Source organism: Oncorhynchus mykiss, chromosome 7 (genome assembly GCF_013265735.2).
Source record: "Oncorhynchus mykiss isolate Arlee chromosome 7, USDA_OmykA_1.1, whole genome shotgun sequence".
Taxonomy (NCBI): domain Eukaryota; kingdom Metazoa; phylum Chordata; class Actinopteri; order Salmoniformes; family Salmonidae; genus Oncorhynchus; species Oncorhynchus mykiss.
The window spans coordinates 40,242,745-40,264,363 of record NC_048571.1 but is presented as its reverse complement, the minus strand read 5'-3'; the positions used below and the strand labels follow the sequence as shown (position 1 = coordinate 40,264,363).

The 21,619-nt window shown below is 43.0% G+C and overlaps 1 protein-coding gene across 11 annotated transcripts in view; it reads left to right on the top strand.

Annotated features, from left to right (window-relative positions):
* The window catches only part of LOC110527741 (neuron navigator 1), a 139,973-nt gene that overhangs the window by 10,907 nt on the left and 107,447 nt on the right, over positions 1–21,619 (top strand). For all 11 annotated transcript variants that reach the window (XM_036983230.1, XM_036983231.1, XM_036983226.1 and 8 more), the window contains exons 2-3: positions 17,451–18,313; positions 18,563–18,651. In XM_036983230.1, coding sequence (XP_036839125.1) covers positions 17,478–18,313; positions 18,563–18,651 — 925 coding nt within the window. In that variant the 5' untranslated portion in view covers positions 17,451–17,477. The remainder of the gene's footprint in view (positions 1–17,450; positions 18,314–18,562; positions 18,652–21,619) is intronic.

Genomic DNA, 21,619 nt, shown 5'->3' with positions numbered 1-21,619 from the left:
CATCAAGACCCTTGATATTTAATTGAAAGGAGCATCAATCTCATCACCATGCATTTTCACCACCCTGTGAAATTCTTCATAACTTATTTCATATGTAGCCTAATAAACTGCATGCTTTCCAGAGTCGTAGTGTTGACTAGAACATATCATCGCGTGACTCTAATACATTTTACTTACACAAAGAGATACCACCTTGTCTAGCGTATTTTGTCGACATTTGGAAAGTTTACAGACAAATTTGCTGTTTCCATCAGGCCTGTACTTTACTCGCATAAAAAGGTTGGATGGAAACCTGGTTACTGACAACATCCAACAAATTCAAGATGTGAGGGTAGGGGTGGAGTCAATATGTGAGGGTAGGGGTGGAGTCAATATGTGAGGTTAGGGGTGGAGTCAGTATGTGAGGGTAGGGGTGGAGTCAATATGTGAGGGTAGGGGTGGAGTCAATATGTGAGGGTAGGGGTGGAGTAAAGGTGTGAGGTTAGGCGTGGAGTCAAAATGTGAGGGTAGGGGTGGAGTCAAGATGTGAGGGTAGGGGTGGAGTCAAGATGTGAATGGTAGGGGCTGGAGTCAAGACGTGAGGTTAGGGGTGGAGTCAAGACGTGAGGTTAGGGGTGGAGTCAAGATGTAAGAGTAAGGGTGGAGTCAAGATGTGAGGTTAGGGGTGGAGTCAAGATGTGAGGTTAGGGCTGGAGTAAAGATGTGAGGTTTAGGGGTGGAGTCAAGACGTGAGGTTAGGGGTGGAGTCAAGATGTGAGGGTAGGGGTGGAGTCAAGATGTGAATGGTAGGGGCTGGAGTCAAGATGTGAGGTTAGGGGTGGAGTCAATATGTGAGGGTAGGGGTGGAGTCAATATGTGAGGGTAGGGGTGGAGTAAAGGTGTGAGGTTAGGGGTGGAGTCAAAATGTGAGGGTAGGGGTGGAGTCAATATGTGAGGTTAGGGGTGGAGTCAGTATGTGAGGGTAGGGGTGGAGTCAATATGTGAGGGTAGGGGTGGAGTCAATATGTGAGGGTAGGGGTGGAGTCAATATGTGAGGGTAGGGGTGGAGTAAAGGTGTGAGGTTAGGGGTGGAGTCAAAATGTGAGGGTAGGGGTGGAGTCAATATGTGAGGGTAGGGGTGGAGTCAATATGTGAGGGTAGGGGTGGAGTCAATATGTGAGGGTAGGGGTGGAGTCAATATGTGAGGGTAGGGGTGGAGTAAAGATGTGAGGTTAGGGGTGGAGTCAAGATGTAAGAGTAAGGGTGGAGTCAAGATGTGAGGTTAGGGGTGGAGTCAAGATGTGAGGTTAGGGCTGGAGTAAAGATGTGAGGTTAGGGGTGGAGTCAAGATGTGAGGGTAGGGGTGGAGTCAAGACGTGAGGTTTAGGGGTGGAGTCAAGACGTGAGGTTTAGGGGTGGAGTCAAGATGTGAGGGTAGGGGCTGGAGTCAAGACGTGAGGTTAGGGGTGGAGTCAAGACGTGAGGTTAGGGGTGGAGTCAAGATGTGAATGGTAGGGGCTGGAGTCAAGATGTGAGGTTAGGGGTGGAGTCAAGACGTGAGAGTAGGGGTGTAATCTAATGCATACAGTAACATCAGTCATGTTTATGTATAGGATGTATCATTATGTCATGCTTGACTTTTTGTTTTCATTTTCAGAGATTGAATCACTGGTTGTGGCTGTCATTGGGCAACCCCATTGAGGGGCTGAGGGAGGGGTTGAAATATAGATTTGACATTTTCTAAACCCTAATATTCAGTGGGCGCCAGAACTGGGCCCTAACAAAAACAAATGTGCTCACTCTCTGGCTGTTAATAATCTTGCATCGAGTGGGAAGTCTGATCTGCTGTAAAACTCTGTCATTCTTTTTAGTCAGGCGAATGCCTCTCTCCAAATGGAAACCAAGCGTATAGTAATCTCTGCTACGCTAAGCCAAATGTAATCATGTAACAAATTTAAATGGATCAGTTCGACACAGCAGGAAGAGGAAGGGAGATTAATTATGTGCAGGATTTGTCAGATCCATATCAAATGGACTGAGAATGTACTTAATACACAGAAGAAAAATATAAACGCAACATGTAAAGTGTTGACCCAATGTTTCATGAGCTGAAATAAAAGATCCCAGACATTTTCCATATGCACAGATACAATTTTTTTTTACATCCCTGTTAGTGAGCATTTATCATTTGCCAAGATACGCCATCCACCTGACATATATCTGATATATCAAGAAGCTTATTAAACAGCATGATCATTACATAGGTGCGCCTTGTGCTGGGGACAATAAAAGGCCACTCTAAATTATGCAGTTTTGACACACAACACAATGCCACAGATGTCTCAAGTTTTGAGGTTGCGTACAATTGGCATGCTGACTGCAGGAATGTCCACCAGAGCTGTTGCCAGAGAACTGAATGTTAATTTCTCTACCATAAGCCACCTCCAACATCATTTTTGAGAATTTGGCAGTACATCCAACCGGACTCACAGCCGCAGACCACGTGTATGGTGTTGTTTGGGCAAGCAGTTTGCTGATGTCAAAGTTGTGAACAGAGTGCCCCATGGTGGCAGTGGGGTTGTGGTATGGGCAGGCATAAGCATCGAACAACAAAGACAATTGCATTTTATCGATGGCAATTTGAATGCACAGAGATACACTGGCAAGATCCTGAGGCCCATTATTGTGCCTTTCGTCCGCCGCTATCACCTCATGTTTTAGCATGATAATGCACAGCCACATGTTACAAGGATCTTTACACAATTCATGGAAGCTGAAAATGTCCCAGTTCTTCCATGGCCTGCATACTCACAGACGTCACCCATTGAGCATGTTTGGGATGCTCTGGGTTGATGTGTACGACAGCGCATTCCAATATCCAGCAACTTCACACAGCCATTGGAGAGGAGTGGGACAACATTCCACAACCAACAGCTTGATTAATTATATGTGAAAGATATGTGTGGCACTACATGAGGCAAATGGTGGTCACACCAGATACTGACTGGTTTTCTGAGCCACGCCCCTACCTTTTTTTTAAGGTATCTATGACCAACAGATGCATATCTCTATCCCAGTCAAGTGAAATCCATAGATTAGGTACTAATGAATTTATTTAATTTGACTGATTTCCTTATATGAACTGTTACGTAGTAAAATCTTTGAAATTGTTGCATGTTGCATTTATATTTTTTGTTCAGCATAAGTAGTCATATGGTGTGTGTATGTGCGCGTCTGTGGATGTTGTGAACATTTGTCATGATTCAGACTCACCTTTTCCTTACACACACATAATTCAATACCATGTGATGTGAGGCGTCTGGCCCTGGAATGCTGCAAGGGAATACCACTAATGGCTGTTGATGTCATCCCCAGCGGAACAGACCACACCCATGCACACAGTCTGTTCAGCTAACCTTGTGGGGACACACAATTCAGTCCCATTCAAAATCTTATTTTCCCCAACCCTAAACCTAACCTGTACCATAACCCTAACCTTAACCCTAGCTCCTAACGCTAACCCTAAAACTAACCCTAGTTCCTAAACCTAATTCTAACCCTAAAACTAATTCTAACATGGACCCTAAACCTCCTACAAATAGCATTTGACCTTGTGGGGTCTAACAAAATGTCCCCAATTGGTAAAATTTTTGGATTGTTTACTATTATAGTTAAACACGTCCACACACACACACACACACACACACACGCACAGACATCTCACTGCACTTCTTCTGAACTTCTGAAGTAATCTCAATGTCAACTGTGATTATGGGAGGACTGGACTGAAATAGCAACCTGTGGTAACACAACATCTAGTGTATTGCAGAGGCAAGCTATGCTGCTTCAAGCGTAAACTGAATCCACAAAACATTAGGAACACCTTCCTAATATTGGGTTGCACCCCTTTTTGCCCCCAGAACAGCCTCAATTCGTTGCGACATCCACGGGGTGTTGAATGCATTCCACAGCGATGCTGCCCCTGTTGACTTCAATGCTTCTCACAGTCACTTAAATCTTTTATCTTGCCTTATTCACCCTCTGAATGGAACACATACACAATCCATGTCTCAATTGTCTCGAGGCTTAAAAATCATTCTTTAACTTTTCTCCTCCCCTTCATCTACACTGATTGAAGTGGATTTAACAAGTGACATCAATAAGGGATCATAGCTTTCACCTGGTCAGTCTATGGCATGGAAAGAGCCTGTGTTCCTAATGTTTTGTACTCTCAGTGTATACTTTCTAAGATGTTCCCTCAAGGGCAAACTAAACTGTATGCTTCATCTACGTATGTCTGAAAATGTAGTTTCTGAATGTTTGAGGCAAACAAGGTGCTACTAAGTGTATAATTTGTATAACGGACAAAGGTCTCCATTAGCCTCTCTGACTGCCACGTCTCAGTGATGCTCACCGCCACACCCTGTGTGTCCGGGCCAATGTGGACTCTGGTTTGGGCCGTCTGGTCCAGAGACACGCTCCAGTGGTAGTCTTTCCACCCTGACAAACCCAGAGTCTGGACACGTGTTTGCCTTGGAACCTTCAATCTGTTTGGCATGTGGTGTTTTTCATGGAACTCTCATAGGAAGTGTCCCAAATGGCACCCTATGTAGTGCACCACCGTTGACCAGGGCTCTGGTCAAAAGTAGTGCTCCATATAGGGAATAGGGGTCACTTGAAACACATCCATCGACTTCTCATTGACCAGCTAGAATAGCTCGGGTTACAAATCAGAGAATTTGTGGTGGTGAGGTGAAGTGAAGGATGTTTATGTATAACCTAGTCTTAGACATTACCCCTCAATATAATAATATGGTAGTATATGGAAATATCTGTGGCAGAAGTGATAGCAGCTTGGGAACGGGTGTGTGGATTCCTCCAAGAATGGTGTGTTCTATCACATCCAATCCATCTTATTATGTACTTCAGAGGAGACGGCTTAGTTCTCAAGGCACACCTCCGGATGGGGCATGTTATATGTCCATAACGCAGTCTGACAGTTGACCAAGACGGTAGAGATCTTGCCAGCATGGCGATGAAGAGGAAGACATGACAGTAGGATTACTGAATGCATAAACTCCTTATGAACTGTAGCATTGCTCAAAGGGAAACTCTGAGGCAATAATTCAGGACAACCAGGGAGAGTCTCATCCACCTCTACCTGCACAGAGAGGATCACATGTTTACATTTGATATGCGTGAACTGAATCTCACTGCCACTGCACCTTATAAGGTAAACTAGATGCAGAAGGGCAGGTATTCAATCTCCAGTGCTCCTTAAAACACTGTTGTACTATTCTGTATTCTACTGACCTACTTGTCAGCCCACATACAGATCTGTAGGCTAAGCAACACAGAACGATGGTCCCACGCCTACACTCTCTGCAGCATCCATGCTCACTGCACTCACTGCACTACAGCATCATCCATTACTGCAGTAATAGTAAGAGTTCAATAGAGAACTGTGTCAGTTACATAACATGTTGACTGCAGTGGTCTTGCTTGTTTTTGTGGGATGTCACAGGGTTGGTTGGCACTGGCAGGGTGTACTTTCTCTCCTCTGACTACTGCTTTTAATGTTTGGCCATTTTGGATTTGGCAAGTCTTCTTTTGAAACAGACTGGTTTGTGATTAAGTGGAAAGTAAATGTGGAAAAACGAGTCAATGGACAACGAACAAGGTCACCGGTGTCTCTAAATTCCTGTTTAAGTTAGATAACTGAAATAATAACACCTCTACCTTTCCTTGCTTAATGGATTGAGGGATACGTAGTTGACTGAGGCTGCATGTCCGCTCTGTAGGAGAGACCTTTGAAAGTCTGTGTCATCATTGGACATGTGTTGCTGCCCTGTAAACTGCCCTGCAGCATGAGCTCAGCTGGGCGGCAGTGATATCATCACCATGGCCCAGGGCTGGATAGATTAGACCTTTAAAGTGACTAGTAAGGAATAAATTCCCCTTCTTAACTCACCCTCCCAAAGCCTGCAGTGGCTATGGCAGACAAAGTTCCAGGACTAATCCAACATATGCTGTGGGAGCTTAGAATTCCACTCAGTATTTAGTGTTTAAAATGGATTAAAACCCTTTTAATCGTGAACTAATTAGCTGTGATAACTGCTTAGATAGACATGTGTGTCTCTATATGGCTGAATGTTGCAGGGCGACAATGTTTCAACAGCAAAATGGATGACATGTCAGGAAGCATTGTTGCGGCTCTCGTTTATATTAGTGAATCTATACTATCTTTCAAAAGTTTGGGGTCACTTAGAAATGTCCTTGCTTTTGAAAGAAAAGCACATTTTTTGTCCATTAAAATAACATCAAATTGATCAGAAATACAGTGTAGACATTGTTCATTTTGTAAATGACTATTGTAGCTGGAAATGGCTGATTTTTTTATGGAATATCTGCATAGGCGTACAGAGGTCCATTATCAGCAACCATCACTCATGTGTTCCAATGACACGTTGTGTGAGCTATTCCAAGTTGATCATTTTTAAAGACTAATTGATATTTTGTTGTACTGATTAAAGAAGCAATAAAACTTCTTTAGAAGTGCGTGTCTGCATGCACGCACACACATGCAGACACACACACATTCCTTCAGGAGAGTGCCTGCTGCATAGCTGCCGTAATTGCATTAGAATGTATGACGGATTGAGGACTGAGCTTGACTAGCTTGAGTGAATGAGGCACAATTGGATTAGTAGCGATCTGTTCTGGGAAACGGAAGGGCTGGCACACTGGTCTCCCAGTATCTGTTATCTAGGTGGCAGTGATGGGAACACTGGGACCCAGCTGTGGACGGGTGATCCTGGTGGTACACTTTGGCCTGTCTTGAGTCTCATGGCATGTCTCTTTTTCGCCTCTGTGGATTTAGATGTATCATCTGCTGTGTCTTATCCACAGCACAGAGAGAACGGACAGAGTTGTTTTAAATTTAGTCTATTTTACACTATTGTACATAATTAGCTTAAATAAACACACATACAGTGCAGTCAGAAAGTTTTCAGACCACTTTACTTTTTCCAAATTTTGTTGTGTTACAGCCTTATTCTAAAATGGATTACATTTACATTTTTCCTCGTCAATCTACACACAGTACCCCATAATGAACAAGCAAAAACAGGTTTTTAGACATTTCTGCAAAGGTATTTAAAATAAAAAATACTGAAATATCACATTTATATAAGTATTTAGATATTTTACTCAGTACTTTGTTGAAGCACCTTTGGCCGCGATTACAGCCTCAAGTACTTCTTGGGTATGACGCTACAAGCGTGGCACACCTTTATTTAGGGAGTTTCTCCCATTCTTCTCTGCAGATCCTCTCAAGCTCTGTCAGGTTGGATGGGCAGCGTTGCTGCACAGCTATTTTCAGGTCTCTCCGGAGATGTTCGATCAGGTTCAAGTCCGGGCTCTGGCTGGGCCAATCAAGGACATTCAGAGACTTGACCCAAAGCCACTCCTGCGTTGTCTTGGCTGTGTGCTTAGGGTCATTGTCCTGTTGGAAGGTGAACCTTCACCCCAGTCTGAGGTCCTGAGATCTCTGGAGCATGTTTTCATCAAGGACCTCTGTACTTTGCTCTGTCCATCTTTCCCTCCATCCTGACTAGTCTCCCAGTCCCTGCTGCTGAAAAACATCCCCACAGCATGATGCTGCCACCACCATGCTTCACCGTAGGGATGGTGCCAGGTTTCCTTCAGATGTGACATTTGGCATTCAGGCCAAACAGTTCAATCTTGGTTTCATCAGACCAGAGAATATTGTTTCTGGTCTGACAGTCTTTAGGTGCCTTTTGGCAAACTCCAAGTGGGCTGTTATGTGCCTTTTACTGAGGAGTGGCTTCCGTCTGGCCACTCTACCATAAAGACCTGACTGAGTGCTGCAGAGATGGTTGTCCTTCTGGAAGGTTCTCCCATCTCCACAGAGGAACTCTGGAACTTTGTCAGAGTGACCATCGGGTTCTTGATCACCTCCCTGATCAAGGCCCTTCTCCCCCGATTACAAGCTCTAGGAAGAGTCTTGGTGGTTCCTAAATTCTTCCATTTAAGAATGATGGAGGCCACTGTGTTCTTGGGGACCTTCAATGCTGCAGAATTGTTTTGGTACCCTTACCCAGATCTGCGCCTTAACACAATCCTGGCTCAGCGCTCTACAGACAATTCCTTTGACCTCAAGGGTTGGTTTTTGTTCTGACATGCACAATCAATTGAATTTACCACAAATGGACTCCAACCAAGTTGTAGAAACATCTCAAGGATGATCTTTGGAAACAGGATGCACCTGAGCTCAATTTTGAGTCTCATAACAAAGGGTCTGAATACTTATGTAAATAAGGTATTTCTGTTTTTTGTTTTTTTTATATACATTTTCACAAAATTCTAAAAACCTGTTTTTGCTTTGTCATCACGGGACATTGTGTTGCAGATTGATGAGGATATTTTGTTGTCGTTGTTGTAATACATTGTTGAGTAAGGCTGTAACGTAACAAATGTGGAAAAAGTTTAGGGGTCTGAATATTTTCCGAATGCACTGTACATACAACAATGTCGGTCTCTCTTGGGAAATGCAAGTTGTATCTCAAAAAGGCTAACCTCGTTAAGTACAACAACACAAGTATGCACAACTGTGCTCCAAGCGCTTCCTGTGTTTGCAGGCAGACAAACTGAATCATTGTGTTAACCCTATTATAGCCCTAGCTATTTATTGGGTAGTGAACATAAGGAATATTAATCCGATTCTAGATCCCGTTTCATCATTTTGAGCTTTATCGGTAAATCCGCATCATGATTATTAAACAGCAGAACAATAGATGCCAATGATCCTATTACAGTAACACTTAGACTAGAATTATGATAATTGGTAGATAAGTATGTGAAACACACCGCGGGCACTTCTTTCTTTCCAACAAGCTAATTTTCCAATCACTCGAGCGATGGTTATCACGAGACAGAGATGTGAAAGGGATATAGAGGAAGCCAATGCCTTTCTGCTGGAGGCCATGTTGAAAGACAAAGCAGAGTAGTGAGCCGTCATGGAGATACAGCGTCTCAGCCCCGCTCAACCACTGTCTTCTCACTGGGGGCCTTGAGCCAAATGTAAGGCGAGACACAGTGTTGTGATGCTTCCGCCTCTGATCTCCCCCCCCCCCCCCCCTCCCTCACACCTGTCTGTCTGTGTGTGGGGGCGAATGTGTGTCAATGTGTGTTGCCTTGTGTGTGTGAGTGGATGTTGGTTTGTGTGTCAGTGTCTGACTATGTGTCCGTGCATGTGTTTGTGTTTGCGCGCCCCTCCCCCCCAGTCTCTGGGACTCTGATCAAAACTTAGGAAATGGATCAAGATATAACGCTAGTAGACAATGTCATTATGAAGTGGTGCTCGCCTATCGCCTAGTGGTCAGCTCTAGTGGGCAGTTAGGTGTGACTCTGGAAAGTATCAATGGGGAAGATGTTGCTAATCCAATTTTATCAATGGACTTAAATTGCTGTGACACACTCATCATTATGGTGTAAAACTCAGCTTTGCTTGAAACTCAGCTATGCTTGAAACTGAAATTCACAGTTTGACAACTTTGTTCAGCCTGCTGCCACAGACGACACTTGATCAACTGGTTGTAATGTACAATTCGATTGAGGGAAGCTGATTGGGTCAGATTGGGTCAGTTTCCTGTATTGGTCCATTTCAAATGATGGGATTAGCTATTGAACTGAAGAAGAGCTACAAGCAACTGGTCGAAAGCAGACTTGTTTTTTTGTTAGACGGTGTATAGTTTTCAGGATGCTTGTTTATTAAAATTAGCCACTTTCATGGATGATTTATAAACATTTGGATTTACAAGAGAGCAAAAAATGAAGACCACTACACTTTTCAAATATCACATTGGGAAATTTAAACCATTGGAAGTGATTTCTAATTACACCCTTTTCAATCCCGTTGATCTTCAAGATCTGCATGACTGTTTGGAAATCCAGGACATTTACAACCCTCATCTGAATATCACCTCACAATAGTTTTTGTATTTTTTTATATTCTGTTTTGTTTTTCCATGTGAATTTTAACACGACTTCATCAAGAGCAGTACAAGTCTTAGGTTCAACATAAAGAGATGTAGGCAGAACTAGTCTCGAAATGTCCTCAGCTTTGGGTAGTAAGACAAGGCCCTGAATTTTAAGGTCTCTCTGCAACCAGCTATTAAAATTGCATTTTTCCTTGTGTATTTTAGAGAGAACATTGAGTAATTTTGGAAGTTGATTTGTATATTTAAAAACCATCCCACTTGGCACACACTGGTTGAAACAATATTGTTTCCACATCATTTCAATGAAATTCTGTCGAGCCAATGTGGAATAGATATTCCACATTACCACTGGGTACAATTGACATCTGTGCCCAGTGGGATGGTTCAATATAGGCTGATTGTTGGTATGTTTACTGGGCTGGGGCAGTAATGCTGGCTGTGTGGTTTGATGTTTGCCCGTTGGAAGGAGCTGTGCTGAATGTCAAAATCAAACAGTGACGGACCATGAACTCAGGGGATAGCTTGACATGATGTCAAACAAAAATATGAATCACTGTATGTGTGCGTGTGTGTTGTGTACGGAATTTGGGCGTGTGAGAGAGATTGAATAAGAGCAAATGACAGCGAGGGGAGGGGGTTAGTGCAGAAGAAAATACATTAAACATAAACAGGCTGTTAAAATATATTCAAGCCTCGTTCTTAGTGCTTCCATTGGCTCATTTGTGTCCAGCATCCTCTGAACCACACACTCACACACTCTCTTTAACGCAACACGTGGGTCTTAAATTGCATTCAACTGCGTTATAGGTTTATCCCATTGCAGTGGTTAGCAGTTGGTATGGAACACTGACATATGCAGGACTGCTTAGGACTTATAGAGGAATTACTCTGGCTGGCGTGGAACAGGAAGTCTGCAGTTAGGTAAGAAAATAACTGTACTTTCTATTTCAGCCTATTGAGCTATTTTCAGATCAGATTCATATTACTGTTTTACAATTGTACAAATTCTACTATATGTCTAAAATAGTAAACTCTCTGTTTTACTCCTTTGCTTTTACCCTTCGTAGGAGGAGATGTGTCACTCCACTGTCATTAATGCCAAACAGATTCATTTTAATTAGTGTGTGTGTGTGTATGTGTGTGTGTGCGCAAGCGCGCGTGCATGTATGTGGCAACATCTGCTGCTCTCCTACAAGGCCTATATACACTAAAAGACCTGCTCGTCGAACATCTCATTCCAAAATCAGGGAAATTAATATGGAGCTGGTCCCCCTTTTGCTGCTATAACAGACTCCACTCTTCTGGGAAGGCTTTCCACTAGATGTTGGAACATTGCTGCGTTGACTTGCTTCCACTCAGCCACAAGAGAATTAGTGAAGTCGGGCACTGATGTTGGGCGAATAGGCCAGGCTCGCAGTCAGCGTTCCAATTCATCCCAAAGGTGTTCGATGGGGTTGAGGTCAGGGCTTTGTGCAGGCCAGTCAAGTTCTTCTACACCGATCTCGACAAACCATTTCTGTATGGACCTCACTTTGTGCACGGGTGCTTTGTTATGCTGAAAAAGGAGGTAGCCTAGTAGTTCGAGGGTTGGACTAGTAACCGAAAGGTTGCAAGATCAAATCCCCGAGCTGACAAGGTAAAAATCTGTCATTCTGCCCCTGAACAAAGCAGTTAACCCACTGTTCCTAGGCTGTCATTGAAAATAAGAATTTGTTCTTAACTGACTTGCCCTGTTAATAAATTATGGTAAAAAAAAATATAATAATAAAAAGGGCCATCCCCAAACTATTGCCACAAAGTTGGAAGCACAGAATCGTCTAGAACAGGGGTGTCAAAGTCAAATGGACGGAGGGCCAAATAAAAAAATCAGCTACAAGACGAGGGCCGGACTGTTCGAATGTTCATTGAAAAATTTTTAAATGACGCATATAGTCTAGTGAACCTAATTGAACCTACTGAAAACCTAACAAATATATTACAATATGATCAGATAAATAAAGCAATATTTTCTTATGGCTCTGTCAGTAATCTTTAATTTTCAACAGACACAAAAGACAAATTTCCTTTATATAAATATCCCCATAACATGAACATTAAATGAAAGAAACCGGTATTCAAGGCACCATCAGTAGACTATATTTTCTATTTTAGCAAAAGTGGGCTAAATTTACTTCAAAGAAAAAACAATAATAGCAATTTTCTATCATCCACTCAACTGAAATATTTTTAAAATATAATTGGATTGAAATACAAAAAAATAAAGTGCAAAAATCTATTAATCAAAAACAACACTTTGTTTAAGGAGAAGTAACATGCAGTGAAAACAAATATTAAATTTTAACTTTTAAACTTGAACTGAGTAAAAACTCTAAATATGTGATTGCACAGTAATGTTCACTTGTTTGAGGTTGAGGGTGATACTTGGTGGTGTCCCATCTTTTCCACAAGTTCATCAATGTTCGGGGTAAGGCTCTGAGCTGAAGAAATCCTCAGAATTGAGTGGAGGTGTTCAGCAGTAAGTCGACTTCTGTGTGATGTTTTGTTCAGGTTCATCAAAGAAAACAGTTGTTCACACAGGTATGTGCTGCCAAACATAGACAACGTTTGAGCAGCCTGGATGCGCAGCTGGGGCATTGTGCCGGGGAGGAAACGGGCGAACTCCGCAGCACCCACTGCCGCATATTTTGCCCTCAGTGCATCATTGCATTGGAGGTCAATCAACTCCATTTGGAGGTTTGGTGGTGAGCTTTCCACGTCAACAGCAAATGGGTTACCGAGCAGTTCCAACCTGCTTTTTTGTGCTTCAAAGTCAGCAAATCGGCGTCGAAAGTCAGCGGCAAGCATACCTATTTTATCAGCCAACTGTGTGCTCGGGAACGCACTGGTAGAGAGCTTCTCTTTCATGGTCTGGCAGCTGGGAAAGTGGCTCAAATTTTCTTTCCGCATCTGCGTCTCCCACAGAGTCAGTTTGGTTTTAAATGCCTTCACTGTACTGTACATATCAGAGATGACACGATCCCGACCCTGCAGCTGCAAGTTTATTGCATTCAGATGACTCGTAATGTCACACAGAAAAGCCATTTCACACAGAAACATTTCGTCTCGGAGTTGTGTTGTGTCTTTCCCTTTGCTGTCCAAGAACAGACAAATCTCCTCACGAAGCTCGAAACATCTTTGAAGCACCTTTCCCTGGCTTAGCCATCGCACCTCTGTGTGATAAGGCAAATCACCATGCTCCGTTTCTAACTCCGTCAGAAATGCCTTGAACTGGCGGTGATTCAAACCTTTGGCTCTGATAAAGTTAACTGTGCGCGTGATGATGCTCATTACATGCTCCATTTTCAAGGCTTTACCGCACAACGCTTCCTGGTGTATGATACAATGATAAGCTGTCAGCTCACCTGTCGCGTTTTCCTCTTGCATCTTTTCCCGTATCTTCGCCACCAGTCCGCTCCTGTGTCCACACATCGCAGGTGCTCCGTCGGTTGTCAAACCCACAAGTTTTTCCCAAGGCAGCTCCATCTCATTTACACATCTTGACACCTCTTCATACAAATCATGCCCCGTAGTTGTGCCATGCATAGGACGTAAAGCCAAAAACTCCTCTGTCACGCTTAGGTTGGAGTCCACTCCGCGGATGAAAATTGACAACTGGGCAATGTCAGAAATGTCGGTGCTCTCATCCACAGCCAAGGAATATGCAATAAAATCTTTTCCCTTTTTCACAAGCTGCTCTTTTAGATTGATGGACAACTGGTCTACTCTCTCGGCAATGGTGTTTCTGCTCAGACTCACATTTAAAAAGAGTTGCCTTTTTTCTGGGCAAACTTCGTCACAAACTTTAATCATGCAGTTTTTGATGAAATCCCCCTCCGTAAATGGCCGGGCTGATTTAGCGATCTCTTCTGCCAAAATAAAACTGGCCTTGACAGCAGCCTGGCCTTGTGATTTGGCTTTTTTGAACAGAGCCTGTCGAGATTTGAGGCCTCGTTTTAATTCCTCTGCCTTTTGTAGCCTTTGTTCCATGTCCATATTCTTGTTTTTGTCCGCGTGTTTCGTTTCATAATGTCGTCTCAGATTATACTCTTTCAGTACCGCCACACTTTCTCCACACAGAAGACACACAGGTTTTCCAGCTACCTTCGTGAACATATACTCCGACTCCCACCTTGTTTGAAACCCCCGGTTCTCAGTATCCACCTTCCGTTTTGCCATTTTTGATGGGTATCTGAAAGTTAATTTTACTGTGATGCTGACGACTGCTGTGCCAATAAATATTGAAATGAAGCAGCCTACTGCTCGGTGCGTCACCTTTGCATTGTGGGAAATGTAGTATTGGTGCGTGTAAAAGATCTGCGGGCTGCCGGCTTGCTGCGGGCCGGTTCTAATAATAAATCAAGATCATCCCAGGGGCCGTAAAAAACCTTCTTGCGGGCCGGATGTGGCCCGCGGGCCTTGACTCTGACATATGTGGTCTAGAATGTCATTGTACGCTGTAGCGTAAAGATTTCCTTTCGCTGGAACTCAGGAAGCTCCCGATGAACAGTGTTGTGCTGACATTGCTTCCAGAGTCAGTTTGGAACCCGGTAGTGAGTGTTGCAATCGAGGACAGAAGATTTTTATGCGCTACGTGCTTCAGCACTCGTTCTGTGAGCTTGTGTGGACTACCACTTTGTGGCTAAGCCGTTGCTGCTCCTAGACGTTTCCACTTCACAATAACAGCACTTACAGTTGACCGGTGCAGCTCTAGAAGGGCAGAAATTTGACTAACTTACTTGTTGAAAATTTGGCATCCTATGATGGTGCCACGTTGAAAGTCACTGAGGTCTTCAGTAAGGCCATTCTACTGACAATGTTTGTCTATGAAGATTGCATGGCTGTGTGCTCAATTTTATACACCTGTCAGCAACGGGTGTGGCTAAAATAGCCGAATCCACTAATTTGAAGGGGTGTCCACATACTTTTGTATATATAGTGTGTGTGTATATGAGCTGTTCCGTCGTCAGGATTGTGGAATAATTCTAATGTTAAGGTAAAATTGGAAAGGGAGAACGCTGATCCGGGAGCAGTGCTATCTTTCTTTTGATCCGATCCGTATTAACACATGCCTCAATGGACGCACCTAGCGAACGTTCTCTCGGCGAGGTGTTTTAGGGAAACGCATGTTACATCTTCGGCTGTTGTATGAAAGATGCATCGTTAGAACACTCATAAGCCTAAATTCCACCCCTGTCGGGAAACTTGGCCCTGTTCTGTTTATCTCCACTCCAGTGATTACTGAGTGGTTAATCTGGAACAGAGACACGGTGCCATGTGTTGTGCAAGGGAGGTAAATAGGGATAAAACATCTACATGTCCAATTATATACTTCACTGAGTATCTTAGAAGTGATTGCCTCTGGCAATCTAATGTGCAGCTGTAGCACACCACGTCAACAAGCACCCCACGGTACAGATAGCTGGTGCTGGTTTGTTGTGATATGAGGGTGGTAGATAGGGGCTGGGTGTTGATGGGGAGGCCATGGTTTGCTAAGCCCAGGGAGGAGGAGTGGTGGAGCATGTCCAAGGGACCAGAGCAGACGTTGGGGTGGGGTGCTGCTGGCACCACCTTAAAGGGCCGGCGGCCCTGCTAAGTGTGCCAAACGGTGTCAGTCGGTCACAGACTCTCCCAGCATGCAGTTCACTGGAGGGGAGAGCCTCATGTTGGAATATGTTTGTGGCAAAGCTGCTTCAACCTTAACAAGTAATATTGATGATATAGATCATTCTAACAAAGATATATTTGAATTGACTTTCATGACACTCCAATCTTACCCACACCCCCACGCATTCGTAAGTCTCTGTTTAAATGATATTTGAAGGGGAAATACAGTAAATCTATAGACTGTAACCCTCTCTCTCTCTGTCAGACAGACAGCCTGGTATGCACATCTGTTGTCCAGTATACAGTGGAACAAATGTTACAATAAGCATGCTGTGTCTTCCGTCTTACAGATTGAGCGAATAGGATCCACTGTATAACTTCTTATTTCAGACAGACACATGCGTGTGTTCTCCCTAGTCTCCCACAAAGCAGGACCACACACATCAAGCTTTAAAACAATGCTCAATTTCTTTCAGATTGATTCCATATGATGTGTACAGTAAGCTAGCTACTGATATTTGCCAGTCTGGAAGTAAAAGACCATGAAAAAGGCAACAACTTAGAATCAATCAATTGAAACGTGACAACAGTTTTGATGATTTTCGCTGGGTCTTATACAAATGGAAATGAACGCTAACAGTTTTTCTCAATCGCATTCAAGCAATTTTTGGATCTGTGTTGAAAAGTTATTTATATCAGAACAGCAATGATCAAATGCTCAAATAGGCCTACAGAACTTCTGATCATTTTCTCGCCTTAGTACCAGACTTGCAATATCTTAGACCTTTTGCAAAAAAAATTCAACAGATGTCATCAGTTAATACAAACATCCACTGTATAGTGTTTTGTTCACAGAATATTAAAACATTGCAAGAGAAATGTGTGCAATTGTGTTGCACACTGTTTTCGGCAATAAGTAAATACTACTTAATCACCCCATCAGTGCCACACCATGTACAATATATGGAAAGTTAAAGGCAAATGGGAATGTCTACAATATGTTTTACAATACTGTGGACATGCAGGGAACGATGTTGGGTTCTTTCTAAGTAACTTTGGGTTACTACTCAGTCATTGTTGCCAACATTTTGACCTTCCATTATAGAGCTTTGCTTTGGTGTGAATTGAGGCCTGTACATTCATTTCAGTTGTGTTCCTCCTTTGTATTCACCTTTCCTTTTTTCTATTGTGGATTGTGTTTCTGTGCTCCAATGGAAAGTCTACAAAACTGTGAGCAAACCAGCCTTTGCACTGATTACATGGAATTGGATTGAGATGGTACTGATGACAGAATCCTCCACCCAATGTGATAATTTTTTTTGGTATAAAAAAATGTTTATCAGGAATAATATTTGACGTGTATGATATTGTTCGGTCAAATATACAGAAAAAGGAGAGTAATTTCCCATTATTCTGCACTTTTGTAAAGTTGTACTCCTAATTTTGATCATCATGATTTAGTGACTGCAAAGAAAATGCATTGATCTACTAAGATTTTTAAAAGACAGACTAACTTTCTGTTTTGTCTGTTTGGACTCAAGAGATAAGTATGGTTGCGTGAATGTTTTTGCAGGAAGTCGTGCTCATTTATATTAGCAATTTTGACGGTATATGTCGATGTATTTATGTTTTGAGAAGGTAGCTACATTTTCAAAACGCGAAAAACCCACAGAGTTTTGTGTCTTGTGGACTCTGTTTTGAAAATCCACAACAATTGTTCCATAAAATTGTTGTAGACGATTGAGAAAAAGTGTAAATATGAAATACGGAGAGCGGTGTGTCATTTATTTATTATTTTTCTTTCAGAAACTGTCCCAGTGATATTCATTGACCATGAGCGGCGGTGTGAACATTAAGAACATGTCCCAGGCCCAACCAGGCTCAGGTCTGGTTTCTGGTATCCCCCTACCCCGGAGCATGATCCCCCTCTCCAGACTGGACCCCAAACACCAAGGGGGCGGCGGCCTCCATAACTCCACAGCACAGTTTCAGCTCAGCGCCAAAACGCATCCCTCCTCCTCCTCCTCCACCTTTTCAAATGAGCTGCAAAGAGGTGCAGCTTTGAAGAGCCACCTGCTGCAGCAGAGGGGTGGTATCTGTTCCCCTTGTCCCCCCTCCAGAGCCTCCTATGCCCCAGAGAGAGGCACAGGCAGCCGGTCAGCCTACAGCAGCCCCCAGGTCCCCAAGAGGCAAGCTCCACCACCACGCTCCAAGGACACCCTTGATCTCCGCAGCAGCAGCGCACTATCCCAGAAGGCTTTGCGAGAACTTCACGTCAGGAGAAACGCCAACAGGAACTGGGCCTCAGGTGCGGTTTGCCCCAGAAGTCTGGATGACAATGGAGACGCACAGGATGCCTTGTGCAAGCTCTCTGGGGGTAATGTCCACTCAGGCCAAATCCGGGGTAGATTCTCCCACACTAAAGCAGGAAACGGGAACCTGATCACCTCTGCGTTGACGACCACCCATACATGCCAGGAGCGTAGGGAACCGGGAAAGCTCTCCAGCCAAGGCATGGGCATGTCTGAGAGAGATATGTCCACCAACAAACCCAGAGAGTCCCATCAGAGCCAGGGTGGTGGTGATGGCAGTCAGACAGTCAGTGTGCCACGCCGAGGGATTGAGCCAGCCCAAGTCAACATGGCCACTGTGGCACCTTTCACGTTCAGGTGATGGCAGTGTTTCACATTTTTAGACGGATAACATCACCGTTACTCTACTGTACACTCACTGGCTGTATGTCCTGGAATACATTCTAGACAGAAAACATGATCAGAGAACATGTATTTGTTCTACATATCAATTAGGTGTAATTCCCTCGCAAAGCTGACTTCTGTATTCAAGTCATATAATTAGGCGTATTGCCTGTGCATGATGTTGTATCATTCTGTGAAGTGACGGTCATGCTGTGTGTGTAGGTTGCAGGCCCAGGATGATGATGCCTCTTCTCTGGAGGACCTGAGTGACTGCTCCTCTGACTCCATGGAGGTGTGCTGTGATGACCTGGGTGAGTCACATACATTCACTGCATGTCTTGCCCCAGTCACATTACAGCATATTACGGTAGGCCATTTAGGTAAAGTATTCTGCCACACTTGGAATCCAACCAAGAATAAATGATTTTGTTGAGTAAATTCAACTTCCGTTAAAACATCTCTTGGACATCCTTTTATTTTTGCCATTTTATTGAAGATACTGTATGTCTGTGGGTTTTACTGCCCATGTCCTACACCACTAGGATTAAGGCTTAGGTGTTTCATAAATCTGCAAACACAGGGGTTTTGGTACCAAATCTAGTCCTCCTGCTGTAGATGGTTATCGGAGCAGGCTTTCTGGGTATTTCTTTTTGTCGTTTTCAGCCACTTATCTGCGTCTAAAGGCTTGGCATCATCCCACAATTCCCCCCTGACAAATGTATCTGCTTGATTCTGGAGTTCTCATCTGGGCCTTGAAGGCCACATGTATAAAGAAACAGACTTAACTTTGGACATGATTTTGCAGCGCTGCGAAAATGATACCAGGAATAGTCGAACATATGGTAAGCATTGTACTTAGGTATCGTTAACCCATAGGATTTAGGATTTGATTTAGAATTTTAAGACCCCTTGAAGTATCAAACAAATAGTTCAAATACATTATTTGATTAAACATTTTTTTCGGGGGGGGGGGGGGGGGGGGGTGCCTTACTGCTATTAGCCCATACAAACGCATTGACCAACAGATTCACTACATGGAACAACAGATAGTCCCCCCCCCCAAAAAAAAAAATCTAAAGGATGTTTGTGTCTGTCCCACATCTGAGAGGAATAAGAAAGCTCAGGAAACATTTGTAAAAATGTTTTTTTTTTTTTTTTTTTACATGTATTTAAGGTCTCATTTTTGGCCCTAACATGTATGTATGTGTCATCTGTTTCCCTCTACGACACTCACAGGCAGTGCAGGAGACATTAGAAGAGACTGTGACAAAATCACATTTGAAAGCAGTGCAGATCAACATGCACACACACACACACACACACACACACACACACACACACACACACACACACACACACACACACACACACACACACGCACATTACCAGATGATCCCAATACCGTTCTGTTGCAGTTCAGTGACTACAAGCTATAAATCCTTCAGACTGACATTTTCTCATATCTAGATATGTTATTTAGTTCATTTATTGAAGTAATGGTAGTGAGATTTAATTCAAACTCTTCATCAAATGTTTTTTTTTCTTCACATTTGTTTCTAATACCCCCAGGTGTCCTAAATAGAGAATCAAATAGCCTGATTGTCCATGTTTTTACTATCTTAAAACAATTCTGGGTTAAGGAAGTAGTATGTGTTTTGAATTTAAAAAAGCTATGGTCCCTGTCACAGGCAAGTTATGGACCTAAACTCAACCACTCATGAAAACTCAAAACATGAAAACGTTTGTCTATATCAAATACAATTTTGGCCATACAAATGTTTTCATAGAAGTTATTGAACAATTTTTATTTTTGACACATAAACACCATCTCAAGCCATCTCAGTGGCCTTGTGGTTAAAGTGTCTGCCCTGAGACTGGATTGTTGGGATTTCGATCCCCAGCCGAGTTCACAAAAGACTCTTTGGCGCTCAGCATTAAGCATTAAGGACATGGATTGGGGATAAGGCTCTGGTGCCTTCAGAAAGTATTCATACCCTTTGACTTACTCCAAATATTGTTGTGTTTCAGCCTGAATTCAAAATGGATTTAAAAAATAATTGCACCAATCTACACAAATAACCCAATAATGACCAAGTGAAAACATGTTTTTTTTATTTTTTGAAAATGTATTGAAAATAAAATCCAGAAATATCTCAAGTATTCACACCGCTGAATCAATACTGGTTAGAATTACCTTTGGCAGCGATACAGCTGTGAGTCTTTCTGGGTAAGTCTCTAAGAGCTTTGCAAACCTGAATTGTACAATATTTGCACATCATGCTTTTAAATATTCTTCAAGCTCTGTCAAGATGGTTGTTGATTATTGCTAGACAGCCATTATCAAGTTTTGCCATAGATGTACAGGCCGATTTAAGTCAAAACTGTAACTAAGCCACTCAGGAACAATCAATGTTGCAACTCCAGTGTATAGTTGGCCTTATGTTATAATGTAGGTTTTTGTCCTGCTGAAAGGTGAATTTGTCTCCCAGTGTCTGGCACGTTTTCTCTAGGATTTTGCCTGTGCTTTTATCAACAACAAAAAATAAATAATCCAGAGTCCGTGCAACTTATTATGTGACTTGTTATGCAAATATTTACTCCTGAACGTATTTAGGCTTGCCATAACAAAGGGGTTTGAACACTTATTGACTAAAGATATTTCAGCTTTTCATTTGTTCATTTTGATTAATTTGTAAAATTGTCTAAAAACATAAATCCACTTTGATATTATGGGTATTGTGTGTAGGCAAGTGACACAATCTCAATGTAACCCATTTAAAATTCAGGTTGTAACAGAACACAATGTCAAGGGGTGTGAATACTTTCTGAAGGTACAGTACATCAAGTGGCTTCACACTACATAAACAGATGATACTGTAGGCTCCTGCCCCTATGGGCCATTCTGGCTCAGACAGGGGGTGGCAGGTAGCCTAGTGGTTAGAGCGTTAGACTAGTAACTGAAAGGTTGCAAGCTCGAATCTCTGAGCTGACAAGGTATGTTATGGGCCATGTTATGAATAGCCCATAGTTACAGACAACAGAAATCAGTCTTCTGCACTCTTAATTTCTCAACTGCCCTGCACACGTCACACAGACGAGTTGCAGGGCAGAAGCGCTCATTGGACGAAGAGCATGTTGTGGGGTTAAGGGCCTTGCTTAAACACTAAACGGTAGGGGATTTTTGGGGGGGATATGAACCCAGCAGCCCTCCAGTTGCCAGAACAATTTCCCCCGCACCCAGCCCGGAATTTGAACAGGCAACCTTTTGGATTTAGGTCC